The 13,286-nt window shown below is 34.0% G+C and overlaps 3 protein-coding genes across 3 annotated transcripts; 1 reads left to right on the top strand and 2 right to left on the bottom strand.

The window, feature by feature from the left end:
- Positions 1–235: 235 nt before the first annotated feature.
- Positions 236–2,077, top strand: LOC114183255 (Protein kinase superfamily protein). Its single transcript, XM_028070195.2, has one exon. The coding sequence runs from the start codon at positions 606–608 to the stop codon at positions 1,929–1,931; it is 1,326 nt and encodes a 441-aa protein (XP_027925996.1). The 5' UTR covers positions 236–605; the 3' UTR covers positions 1,932–2,077.
- Positions 2,078–6,481: 4,404 nt separating this feature from the next.
- LOC114184760 (transcription factor TCP21-like) lies at positions 6,482–8,382 on the bottom strand. Its single transcript, XM_085674054.1, has 2 exons — positions 8,245–8,382; positions 6,482–7,622 (listed from the first exon to the last, which is right to left on the bottom strand). Exon 2 carries the CDS (start codon positions 7,125–7,127, stop codon positions 6,612–6,614), a length of 516 nt encoding a protein of 171 aa, XP_085530180.1. The 5' UTR covers positions 7,128–7,622; positions 8,245–8,382; the 3' UTR covers positions 6,482–6,611.
- On the bottom strand, positions 8,135–12,793 carry SETH2 (UDP-Glycosyltransferase superfamily protein). Its single transcript, XM_028073649.2, has 8 exons — positions 12,344–12,793; positions 11,122–11,694; positions 9,849–10,003; positions 9,550–9,640; positions 9,276–9,392; positions 9,096–9,199; positions 8,624–8,714; positions 8,135–8,538 (listed from the first exon to the last, which is right to left on the bottom strand). Exons 1-8 carry the CDS (start codon positions 12,467–12,469, stop codon positions 8,452–8,454), a joined length of 1,344 nt encoding a protein of 447 aa, XP_027929450.1. The 5' UTR covers positions 12,470–12,793; the 3' UTR covers positions 8,135–8,451.
- Positions 12,794–13,286: the final 493 nt, after the last annotated feature.

Raw genomic sequence — 13,286 nt, 5'->3', positions numbered from 1 at the left:
TATACATGTAGGCAAGCAATCGTCAACTTGTTTCTGACCACCTCTGCAACTTGCAGAGGCAACTTTTAAAAGTTTGTCATTTCTGTTGCGTGTATGATATTCTTTATGATTTTAGGCTGAGAAATAAAATTTTGAATAAAAAAAATAACTTTATCTCATTTTATAAAGTTAAAAATGTAATTTACCATTACATACTTTTTTCGTATTATATTTATTTTCATATCTAAGAAAATGAAGAAGTGAGGTGTGTTTGTTGTTGAGCCGCAATGAGGCGTGTTTTGAGTTTGCACTTTACAGCCAAAGCCGCAAAATTGGTTGTCGACCCATTCCATCACCAACTCCAGCGTGGGATAAGATAGTTTCGCGGACCAAACCACATCGTATTGTTTAATGATTTTGGTTTTCCTATAAACTCTCCACTGAACAATTAATTAAACTGTTCAATTCAATTTATTTTCAAACTTCAAATTAATCATCTTATCTCCTTTCGCTATCCGAATCACCATTGAATGAATCTTTGAAATTGAAGACACTTTCTTGTTTCTTGTTTCTTCTTCATCTTCTTCTCCTTCTTTTCTCCGTCTTTTCTCCGTCTTCGTCCGCTTATGTGCAAGACAAAGATGGCCACCAACGCCGCAAGTCCCACCCCCACACCGCGATCACAACAACAACAACAACGCTCCACCCAAAGCCCAAGAACATCCTCCTCAAGGCCCACACTCAGGCCCAATCCTGGACCCACCAATTCTTTCTCAGACAGACCCTCCACTTCTTACGCCTCCACCGCCAGCGCTCCCTACAGCGGCTCCACCGGCTACCGTCTCTCCTCCGACACCTCCATTGCCAGCCGCACCTCCCTCACCTCTCTCCGCGACACGCTCCCAGAAAACCCTCACATCTACGACTTCTCCGAAATCTGCGCCGCCACCAACAACTTCCTCGCCAAGCGACACTCCTCCTCCACCCCCTGCTGGCGCTGCACTCTCCGCGGAGCAGACGTCATTGTCTTCCAGCGCAAGTTCATCCGCAAACTCCAGACCAATCAGCTCCAGCAACTGCTCTCCGTCGTCTGTCGCAGCCACCACGTCAGCATCATCAAACTCCTTGGCGCCTCCGTCTCCGGCGATCACATCTACCTCGTCTACGACTTCGTCAACGGCGCCAGCCTCTCCGATTGTCTCCGCAACAAGAACAACCCGCGCTTCACCGTTCTCTCCACGTGGATGTCGCGAATGCAGGTCGCCACGGATCTCGCTCACGCACTCGATTACATTCACAACAAAACCGGTTTGAACATCAATTTCGTCCACAACCGTATCAAATCCAGCGGCATCATCGTCACGGAACCTTCTTTCAACGCTAGGGTTTGCCATTTCGGCACCGCGCAGCTCTGCGGCGAAATCGACCTCGAAAACGAACAATTAGGCGAAATCAGTGAGATAGGGGAGAAATTTCCGCCGTCCCCGGCGAGATCCAGGCAATTCGAGGGCGTGCGGGGGTACATGGCGCCGGAATTTCAAGGCTCCGGTGTTGCGTCTCAGAAGTGTGATATATACGCTTTCGGAGTGGTGATGTTGGAGCTCCTGTCCGGGGAGGAGCCATTGAAGTTTAAATATGACGAGAAGACGCGCGAATTTTTGAGGACGTCGGTGATCGAGACGGCGAAGGGCGTGATTGACGGCGGCGATGGTAGCGTGCAGGTGCAGGGGAAGCTGAGGAAGTGGGTTGATCAGAGATTGAAAGATTCGTTTCCTGTGGACGTAGCGGAGAAGCTTACACGTGTGGCACTGGAGTGTGTACACGTGGATCCAGATAAGCGGCCGAACATGGGACACGTGGCTGGGAAGATCTCGAAGTTTTATTTGAAGTCGAGGATGTGGTCGGACAGTATTAAGATGCCTGATATCACTGTTTCTTTGGGTCCTCGTTGAGTTTTTAATGTTGGTGGCTTTGTGTTTTTTAATTGATTTCCATGGAAGTTCAATTAAAGTGACTGGTCGTTGATTTCACAAGATAGAACTGTAGGATGACGAGCAAATTATTATTGAAATTAACAATATTCTTTGGGTTTCTCAAATTCCGCTGATTGGATCTTCAATTAAGTTTGTTCTAATGCTTTGATTGCGACAGGAGTGTTGGAATATGAATTTTTTTAATAGGTCACTCTCGGAAACAATAGTAGAATAAAACACGCCTTTTATTACTTTCACATTTGAATTTCAAAGGTGGAATCGGTAGTGTTGGAGGGGCTGAGGTACCATTGGTGATGGTATTATCGGAAACAACAAAGAAAGTCTTCACTTTATTTAACAAAGGAAGTTTCTAAAAGTAGTTTGAGTTTATAAATGTGAACCATCAAATTAACAAAACTCATTATTTCCAGACTGCCTTTTCTCTTTCAAATTTAAAAGTTATTTTGTAATCTAATTTCATAAAACTTGTTGGTCTAGAAATGGATACTACTGGCTGATCCAAAAAGAAAAGAAAAGAAATGGATACTACTCTTTGTAAAGATCAGAGAAAGTCCGTTCAAGAAACAAAAACAACGTGAGAGATCTACGCATGTGGTATTATTATCCTAACTTTCAATCTTAGGGTAGGTTTGAAAAATGTGAAATATTTTTTGTATTTATATTTTGATCTTCTAACCTGAAGTTGATCTTCTATACTTTTTTTTGTTAAGAAATTTTGTGTTAGAGTCGATATCAGATTTTGTTTTTTATTCTCTTCTATATTACATTTTTATGTGTGGTTTTCATGTCCTTTTATATATAAAAAAGTTAACTGTTATCTATACAAGTGAAAATTTTAACTGTAGTTAAGGGTAAAATAATTAAAGAAAGAATTTTTCAAAATTTCAAGAACTAAAAAAACAATTCTAAATATGAAACACCATGAATAGAGTTACTTCAAAATTGTTGAACTAAAAATATATTTAAATATTTATTATTATTATTATATTTTTAACAATTACATTTCCTTATAATTGTTAAAACAATCTCCATGTAAACTTATTTTTCTTCAATTTTCCTAAAAAGTAATGGACAATAGAAGAAATGTAAAGAGTCAAAGTCTAAATGGATGAACTTCTTCAAAAGGTACTTTAGAAGAGAAGCACGAAGAAAAAGAAATTGGCTTCTAAATAAATAAAATTATCATACGCATAATTTAAGAAATATATAAGAGTATATAGAAAGATACGAAAGATTAACTCGTAAATAATCTAAATTTTATTTTAAGAATTACACATTCACAAAAGATACGAAAGTTCATACAACATGAAACTGTCAGTAGATAAAATTTCTATATCATTCAAAGATTTTTGTTTAAAAAAAGAAAAATCATCGTCCTGCATTAAATATTATATTCCAAAACCATCAACTTGATTTCTTAACAAGTGATACTAAATCCTTTCTGTAAATTTAGAGACAAAAAAAGTAAATATATTTTAATTAAATTATCTAACCGACACTAAATCAAATTTTAAAGATTAATTCCATGATCAGTTCAGTTTGATATACACATTTGTGCAAAAATAACTAACAATTAAATGCTAGTTATTTAAGTATGGAAAATAACATTCATTCTTTCTTCCTTTTAGTTTCAAAAATCTCTTTTAATTAACCATCAATCCCTTTCTTTCCTTTGCATATGGTTCTAGAGAATGATATACAATTCTATTTTTTCTCTTTCTATTTATTCTTACATGTATCTAAAGCGATTTTTTTAGATCCATGGCTTCATCAACCTTACCTTTGATTTCTATCTTTATTACTTTCAAACCACATACTTTCAATATCCCAATTTTTTTGAAATTTTATGAAGACAATTTCTTGATATGACAGCACTAGGTGCTGCATTTCTTAAAAGGAACATCTACACTCCTCAAGTATCTCACAGTTGTTGATCAAATCTCAAATACTCTGAATCTTATGTTTGTTGTTCAGGAACAGCAAGACCAGCTTGTCATTGCATGACTTGTTTCATCTATGTCAACGCATATCTTAACCAAGAAACTTCTTGTCAAATCTGGTCAAAACTGCATATATATTATGCTAAAATTCCAAGTACAGTGGCCAAAAATACAATCCTCAAAATTCTTGGAACTCTTCATTCATCAAAGTGGAATGACATCAAACCATAATGCCTCTCTTCTTGGAGCACCATCTCCATCTGTTGTTCTTGGTCTTAATAACATTTGATCAATAAAAAGTATTAATATATTTAGTTTTAATATCATTACCCACACATTAATTAATTTAATTTTTTCATTAAATGAGTGATGGTGTTATTATCTAGCTTTGTCGTCTTATTTACTTTTATTCACATATGAAAAAAAATGTGAGGTTTATTGGTCAATGTAGAATGATATTGAAGTTAACGTGAACCGATTGATGATGATTTTTATTATACTTTCATTACAAAGATGTTAGATAATAAGATATTTGCTCTCACTTATATCATTAATGGTGATAACAAAAGTAACTTGATCATTATAGATGATGATATAATAATCATGCATAATTAGGAAGATTTTGTTATCTAATATATTTTTAATTAAAATAATGAAAGTCATTTATTATTTTATATTAATTATAATATTATTTTATATATATTAAACAACTAGGAAAAATAATGGAATAAAATAACAAGTACCTCACCCTATTAATGAAAAAATTAAACATATACTCAATTAAAATATATGTTCAATTAAAAAATATAAAAATTTAAAAATAAATATTCAACTTAAAATACTAAGAGACATACAACTTAATAAAGTCAATTTCAGGTTTACAAATGTAAATTAATGTCTTCTTAATATCCTTAAAGTTAAAACAACTACAGTTTTGGATTTGAAGAGATGTATACTTGAACATACTAAGTGACCACAAATAATAAACCATATTAATGTTTAAATAAGGGTATTTAAAATTATATTTAATTTGCTCATTTGTTTTGATTATGGGAAAAAGTGGTCATTTTGATATTACTTTTTCTATCATATTTTTATTCCATAAAATAACTTATAAATGATTTAGGCATATTTATTTATCATATTAGACATGGAGATAAAGTAATAAAATAGGAAAATGTAACACAATTTTATTACAATAAAAAAATGTACCACAATTTTATTATAAATAATTTAGAATATTATTTTTCTTCTCACAAAAATAACTTTGAAAAACGTATACAAATGGAACAGGTGAAGTATATATCTACATTTTATGCTTATTAAATATTTCTTAATCCATGTGCATTAACTTCAACATTACTAATTATTTTTAACTGCCAGACTCTTTTAAAATATACTTTTAGCTGTTATCTTAAATTTAAATTCAACATTAATTATTCTTTTGTGATTTATATCTTTACTTATAAATATTTTACAAAGTTCAAGAAAATTTATTACATTTTTCTGTTACTTCAAAATAATCTTAAATGACACTTAAAAAGGAAAAGAGATATTTTATTTCACCTCACGGTAATTACAATTTTAACTAAATGACAGGTTTTTAAATTAATTAATAATGAAGCATTAATATTTTATTTAATTTGTTCCCAAATTAAGTATTTTCCTCTCTAAAAAAAGATTGTATTTATTAGAAGAGAGAAGTTATTAAAATAAAATTACTTCAAAGATAAAACATTCCTGTTATTATTAATATCCGTGAAAGAACTTTACATTGCAATCACGTTAGGGCAGAGGAAATAGTTTTGGAGTAAGATAATACTCCATTTATCTCAGTGTGGCCTCAAGTTTCTTTAACACAAATTAATATTTTTATAAATATAAAATATAGTTTTATAGAAATAATCTCACTTAAAGGCTTCACTTTTACTGAAATAAAAGGATAATCATTTCGGAAAAAGAAAAAAATAATAAAACATTAGTGTTTAAAAAGTGAGAACATAAGACATTTTCTTTAAAATTGTAGTCATATTTCGAAGAAAATATTTAATGAGATTTTTTGAAGTTGAAAATTATCATGCTCGTCATATGATGTAAGTATTGTGTGGTACTGTCTGAGAGTGTATTAATGTTGTATGACCAAAGAATTAGTGTAATGAGAAAAAAAAATATTAAGGAGAAACTAAGTTAGCATGAGAGGACATGAGAAGTGAAAAATTAGCAACGAGGATTATGTATCGGACATTTCAGACAACAAACAATTCAATTGTTATTGATTTGAGACATTCTTTGCATTTTTTGTTTTATTAATATATTTTGTCTTGTCTAGAAACCAGACAAATGTTTATATTTGACGTCGTTTTCGTTGATACAAGATAATAAATGGTTTATACTCAGCGTATCTAAAAAACGTAAAACATACAGTGTTATTAAATGTAAAGAGATTCGAAAACACCAAATATTAAAGCATGAATAAACATATGAATGGTGTTTGAGATGTGATAGGAAGAGAAAGATAGAAGAAAATAGATTTTGGTCATTTTTGTAAAATGAACTCTAGAAGTCCAACAAGAATTTGAGTAAGACTAAGTAATAAAAAAAAACATCTGAATTTGTTTCCTAGGACATGTGGATTAATAGTATTTATGCACTTTGCTTCTATGCCTACACGATTTCTACCATGGTTAATTTTGATAGTTTAATCGTCACGAAATCCTAAATCGGAGTGTTGCATCCACTCAAAGTCGAAATGGAAAGGGGGAATGGGCTGTTCTGTCCTTCCAACCGCACCAACGGTGACTGAGTTGGAATCCTGAGCAGAAATTGTGTCTAGTGGGACAAAGGTGGCGGTGGTGTTGGCCATGAAGGTGGCGGCACCGTCCACCGAGGTGGCGATGGAAGGCAGAATGCCGGTGCCGGTGGCGGCCACAATGGCGGGCTCAGCCTTGTGCAAGAGCCATTCGATGGTCTCACCGTCGGTTTTCTTGCCTAGCTCAGTGGTGAGTTGGAAGATACGAGCAGCACAGGTTGCTGATAGGCGAACTCGACGGTCTCTCCCGTTCACCTTGATGTGGCGGTCCCTGTTCATGCCTCTGGAAGAACGTCTCTTGTTTTTCACCATTGAAGGACCTTCATTAGCTGAAAAAGAGTCATATTCCCTCTCTACTACACTCATGTTACTCACTGAGCCCATCGAACTCATGGTGTTCATCATCTACTTTTAACTGCAGCAGCAGGTTTATATAAACTGGTTTTCGGGACTGCTTACTCCGTAAGTATAACAATATTACTATTAATATTAATATTGTTATTACTAATTATTAATATTATTAACGCTAATATTATTATATTACACACAATTATAAGGGCGGGATTGACTGCAGTGTTTATTTTGAAGTTTCATAAAGATAATTGATCAGGCCAGCGCATGATCAGAGTTCCAAAATCTGGTTTTCTGACACTTGTATGGGGTAAAGTTATTAATACTTTTTTGTAACTCCCTCTTGAAGTAATTAAGCATGAGGGTATAATCCATAGGAAACAAGGTGCGTAACAGGTTTCTAGTCAAAATTGGCCTGTCTTCAGAGTAGAACTAGTGGCGCCTTTAGAAAGTGGAATTGCCGTTACCAAATGCACTGAGAATAAGGCATGGCAACCGTTTTGCAGTCACTGCATTACAGTTCAAAATTTCAACGTTCTTGGTTGTCCTCTGCATAAACATCCCCAGTAATATTTATAAGATATTAAATAAGAGAGGGGTATATTAATTTCCGTTACTGAACCACATTGTAGTTGGAAACATAGTTGGAAACATTGTTTTATCTGATATGAAATATTAGAAACACATTCTTTACTATTTAATGGAATTTATTGAAAATTACAAAATTGTGTCTTGCGTATTAATAAGTTTATTTATTATCTAACTCATGATTTGTAGTTCCTAATATTTTTTTTAACGTGCAATAGAAAATGTAGCTAACACTGATCTCACTAAGAACCTCAGATCATGAGTGGAATTAGTCCAAATCCATATACCGAGGCTGCTGCAGTTCATGTGAAAGCAATCACATATCTGTATTCTGTGTTTATGTGGGCAAACTATTTTCATTCCATGTAAGGGAGAAAAAAAAAAATCTCATTTCACAGAAAGAGCTGATGCTTCTTTGGATGTCAGTACTCTACAGTTTCTTCTAGAGGTTCTTATTATGGTTCGAGATGCTCTTGTACAGAAAAAAATTCGAATATTGATTTCACAGTTCAATTTAACATGTTTGACTACAAGCCTCAACAAAGTAATGCTGACAATAATATTAACACTAATTAGAACATACCACACAGTTCTCTCTATTCAGAATCCATTTCAGCCACACATGTATCTCCAAGACCACTCACGCAAAGGATTGATGATTATCTCAATTTCAAGATCTGGGAACTCGGATTAGGGTTAACGCCATGTGTATTCTTTTTGTTATTCTGCATATCATATTCGTGGCAAAACAAAAACTCCGTGATTCGGCAAATGTAATGGATCACGCTACTCATTTCACTGGATTTTCTTCCCACACATCTTCATCACAGTTGTGAGGAAGACTAAAATCTGGCACCTCCTCAATATCATCTACAGGCTAGTAATGAGAGATATACAAGCAATATGGTTACCAAAATAAAATAAGACGAAAATGTCGAACACATGAAAGACGGTCAACTTACCTGCCATAATTCCAATAGCTGCCATAACAAGAAACCAACAATCATTACCAAGCAAAACAGCTTGCCCGCCCACGCTCCACAGAAGAGATATCTAAAAGAACAGAGACTGTCAGCACAGGTAGAAATAACTCCTTAGGTCATTACAGCAAGTATACTTTAAAATTGAAATGGCATCAGTCTTTGAATAAAGAGGAAAATCTCAGAATTATCATAATCAGATTCCTATTCCTCCTTCTATTTGAACTACTACCTTTATAAAAAGAATTGTCATGGTATTAAGCTGTTGAATGAAGTTCCAAAAATACATTTCTATACCAAGTATCATCAAGCTTGTGTTACTAGCAGATTAAATAAAGTTATGCTTAAGTTTTTAACAAGGTCACATAACCAAAACTGAATGAACAATGGAGTTCCTATCTCAACTGTATGTTAGCATTGCAAGCAAATTGAACCAATGATGTTTAGAGAATACCGTGAGAGTCTTTCAAGAAGATTTTGATTGGAGCACTTCAAAGCCCGATCATACACAATTTCAGTCCTTCTGGCAACATCATGCCAGTTGTAGAGTTCTCTCATCTACATAAATAACATTAAAAGAGGCTCTAATTCAGCCACTAAATGCATCAGAAAGACCACGTAATGAACAACTCACTCGATTATGCATGACTTGCGGATCAATCTTTGGCAGCATAGATATTGCCTTTTGAATTGCATGCACCATATCACCCGGATCAGGCTCTGCCAAAACAATCATTTCATCGGGCAAAACCTATATATAAGCAAATAAACAAACTAGTACAAAGTCCCTCAAGATAGCATTCAAATTAAGGATTGAAATGAAACTGGAGTTCATACACAGCAGAAACAATATAAAAGGTATATATTCTTAAACTGAACCAGTATATAGGGAAATACTTTGCATCTACCTCAGGAACTCCTCCGACTCTTGTGCTCACTGTCAATAATCCACAACTAGCAGCTTCTAATATGGCTATACAAAAAGCTTCTGTTAAAGAACTGAAACAGTGCAAACATTATTAATGATTAAAATATATATATGTATATATATGCAATTAAGCATTGTAACTGTAGCGGACATGAGAAGCCGTGACAATGAAAGAACTCTATCGTCTAGGACTACTCAATGTCCACACTTAGACAACAGAACTATAAATCCATTGTTCCAAAGCTTAAGGTAAAAAGAGATTTGCTACAGGAGCCAAACCTGTTTAAGAAGATGTGCCCAGATATCAGAACAGATCGAACTTGTACATGTTGGACAGCTCCCAACATTTCTACTCGATCTTGAAGCGAATGCTTTTCTCTCATCTCTTCCAACCTCACACGCTTAGGTCCATCACCTCCAATAATGAAACGAACCTACAAATGATATGAGTTATGCCTTTGAAAGTCTATAATTACACAAGAAGAAACTAATCCAAATCATTTCTATAGCATTACATATTTCTCTTGGAACTTGCTTCTGGTATGTGCACATCTATAAAGTAACGATAATATATGCCTAAATCTGCCAAACACAGCTATTTGTTCTGTCAATAGATAAAAAGTTACATCGCAGCACAGACACATGCCTGAAGACTTAGTTTAGCACTGATATTTGGTAACATAAGCAGAAAGTTCATTCTGTCACTTATCAAAGGATTAGTACTAAGAAATGCCTATATACTAACTATCTGAATGCAGCCCAAGTTGCCTATTCATGTACATTTTTTACTGAATATTGTAAGAGGGGAATTGGGGAACATCGATCTTTCATCACCTATTTAAGCTTAAATTTTGGAATTAAATGAGATCTCTCACTCATGTCTGAGTTAGCTGATAAGAATTCATTGATATTGAACAATAAATGACAAAATTAACAAAACTGTTTTTTTACTACCATTCCTGTGTGCCCTATGTAATTCTTCATCATGAAAGTAGGACCATCACTCATTTTTCTTGAAGGCTAACAAGAATTATTCTCCTGCCCGAAACTATATGACGTCCTATTCTCAATCAGATGGTAATTCTCCAACTCATCAGAAAGCATTATGAAAACAACTCATTAGGGAATGCTGTGGCTTTATAATCACAACTGATAAACCATTGCATCACATGTTTATTATTGCTAAAAACTCATAAAAATTTAAAGATCTAAAATTACAAAAAAACAGATATTTAGTGATAGCACGAATTACAAAATTATAATCCTACAAATAGAATTGAAGAAAAGGTACAGGTACTTCAGGTATTGCATATATTTGATACACAAACCAGTATTTGGGCTGTTCTCAACAGTATCTATAATATAATTCAGTCAGACCAACAGAAAAAGCGCACAACGAAATTTTACCAAAGTTTGCTACTTTGAACACCGTAATATAAAGCTAAAGCATTCTGCAGAGCCTTTAGCTTATTCACATCTCTTCCATGTAAGAAATTGAAATCGAAATTTCCTAGTTATGCAAGGCAAATTAACAGCGTTTTCATCAACTCACATTAGGATGTAATCGGCATACTTCTGGAATGACTTCAACAAGTAAATCAACTCCCTTTCGATAAACTAATCTGCTGATAACAACAATAACAATTTCTGGTCCGCTTGGACGTTTCACTGCAGGCTTGAAAATGGTAGTGTCCACAGCATTGGGTACGACAAAAACCTTCTCAGGTGGCAAACCTGACCGCAGCACTGTGTTTTCCTTGCTTGTATGAGAAACACAAATGGCTTGACTCACATCTGCCAAGGTAAACTGTAACACCTTGTTCATGTGGATACTTCCAACATCAGAAAAACCATATAGTGAATGATCTGTAAACACCACCTTGTATCCCATGGTTCTTGCATGCATAAGAGCTTCATGACAAAATGTTGAAAAGGCTTGGTGTCCATGCACCACTGTAATTCTTTCTCGGATAAGAATAATTCTAATAATTGGTAGTAATCCATAGAAGGTTGGTAACGTATTCTGCATAACAAACGGCCTGCATGGAACATAGTAGACTTTCAGACCACCAGTCATATATCTGACCCCAGACCGATTTCCATAAGCATGAGTTGCAACCACCACCTGAATAGTCATTTTATTTGAAGTCACTTCATTACAAACACCCTCAGCATAAGTAAGAAAAAATAGTAAGTTACTCTCATTCCCCTATATTTCGCATTTACAGCATAAACCTCCCATCCACATATATAATGGAAACCGATCTCATGTGAAACTAAGTTCAAGTGCTCCTAAACCTAATCAATTTGTTAACTCAAGTGTCCACTTGGTTTGCAAGTAAATCAATTTATGGAACACGTCCCAATGCAAAAGATGAGCTTAATTTACAGAACTCGTCTAAATCAACAATTCAGAATCAATTCTACCTAAATCTAAAACAAGCAGGCACTAAACTGTTGGATTGTCTACAGTCAGCCTGTTCAGGTCATTAGCAATTTGCAATTGTAAGACGGTTCATATTTTAACTCGATAAATCAAAAATCAGAATTGAAATACGCATTTGAGATTTGAGCCACCCAATCTCATTACAAAAAAAAAAAATCATACTGCATTGAATCTATATCCCTAGTTTATAGCTACCCTGGCATGTTGAATCGGCCTACTGGAACCTCCAATTTAGTTCTCATCAAATGAAAGCGTAGTGAAAAAAAAAATACAAAAGCTCTCATAATTGAATTAATGAAAGAAAGGAACAAAAAAAAAAAGACCTTACCTTATGGCCTAGCTTGAGCAAACACTGTGAGAGGTAATATATGTGATTCTCCACACCACCAAAGTTGGGATAGAAAAAATCTGACACCATCAGGATTCTATGCTTTTGAGGATCACCCGTCATCATGTCCACTCAAACACATATATCTTCCTGCATCATAACAGTAATCGGAGAAATCGCACGCTATGAAGGCTCTGCAAACCCTAATACGATTGAGAAATGAAGACTCAACTAGAGTGGAAGCAACGACTCACTTGAAGACGCTTTATTGAAAGCAATGACTGACTCAATTGAAGAAGTTTGTGTGTTTCACCAGAAAAAGAATATGATCACAAAATCCTTGCCAGAAAAATAGAACTGAAAACCGAGATTCAGTTTTCGACACAAATGGAGAATGTTACTTTCCAGCGAAAAGAACACAAAAGAAATTTTCTGAATCTTACCAATTTTGAACAACAGTTAATTTATGTAAAAATTTTACCAGTACTAATAAGTTTCATGTTCCAAATATTGCTAAAATAAAATAACATCATTAACATTATAAATAAATAGTTTTTCTTATTGGTGAAAAGAATGTGATAATATATATATATAGAGAGAGAATTCTTTCGATAATCATTTCATAAATCATATCTTAATAAACTAAAATTATAATCATTAGAATTTAACAGGCTTACATGAAACAATTGGTAGTTGAAGGAAAACCCTTGAAAGTTTTTAGTTACCTAATATTGTTGTTAAAACATAATCCTACATTGACGTTAAATATAACTTTCTTTAAAAAATTAGCATAAATATTTTTTATTAATAAATTACAGAAAATAATATTTTGGTGAAAATATAAATATATTTTATATTCTACGATGTCGTGTGATCATGTGTTTAAATTTTTTAATTTTCAAAAAATTTTAAGTTAAGATTGATTAATTTTTAAAATAATTAT

Source organism: Vigna unguiculata, chromosome 5 (assembly GCF_037176805.1).
Source record: "Vigna unguiculata cultivar grain cowpea cultivar isolate G323 ecotype 2 chromosome 5, ASM3717680v1, whole genome shotgun sequence".
In the NCBI taxonomy this organism is placed as follows: Eukaryota; Viridiplantae; Streptophyta; class Magnoliopsida; order Fabales; family Fabaceae; genus Vigna; species Vigna unguiculata.
The sequence above is the reverse complement of the archived record's forward strand: the minus strand, read 5'-3'. Positions and strand labels throughout refer to the sequence as shown.

What these genes read in the sequence shown, in the direction of transcription:
- SETH2 (XM_028073649.2), bottom strand. Translation starts at nt 12,469, where the DNA reads ATGATGACGGGTGATCCTCAAAAGCATAGAATCCTGATGGTGTCAGAT. An exon ending in GGGCACATCTTCTTAAACAG is followed by an intron (nt 9,641 to 9,848) that starts GTTTGGCTCCTG and finishes GCACTGTTTCAG; the next exon opens with TTCTTTAACAGAAGCTTTTT. An exon ending in GAGTCGGAGGAGTTCCTGAG is followed by an intron (nt 9,393 to 9,549) that starts GTAGATGCAAAG and finishes GCTTATATATAG; the next exon opens with GTTTTGCCCGATGAAATGAT.
- LOC114184760 (XM_085674054.1), bottom strand. Translation starts at nt 7,127, where the DNA reads ATGATGAACACCATGAGTTCGATGGGCTCAGTGAGTAACATGAGTGTA.
- LOC114183255 (XM_028070195.2), top strand. Translation starts at nt 606, where the DNA reads ATGTGCAAGACAAAGATGGCCACCAACGCCGCAAGTCCCACCCCCACA.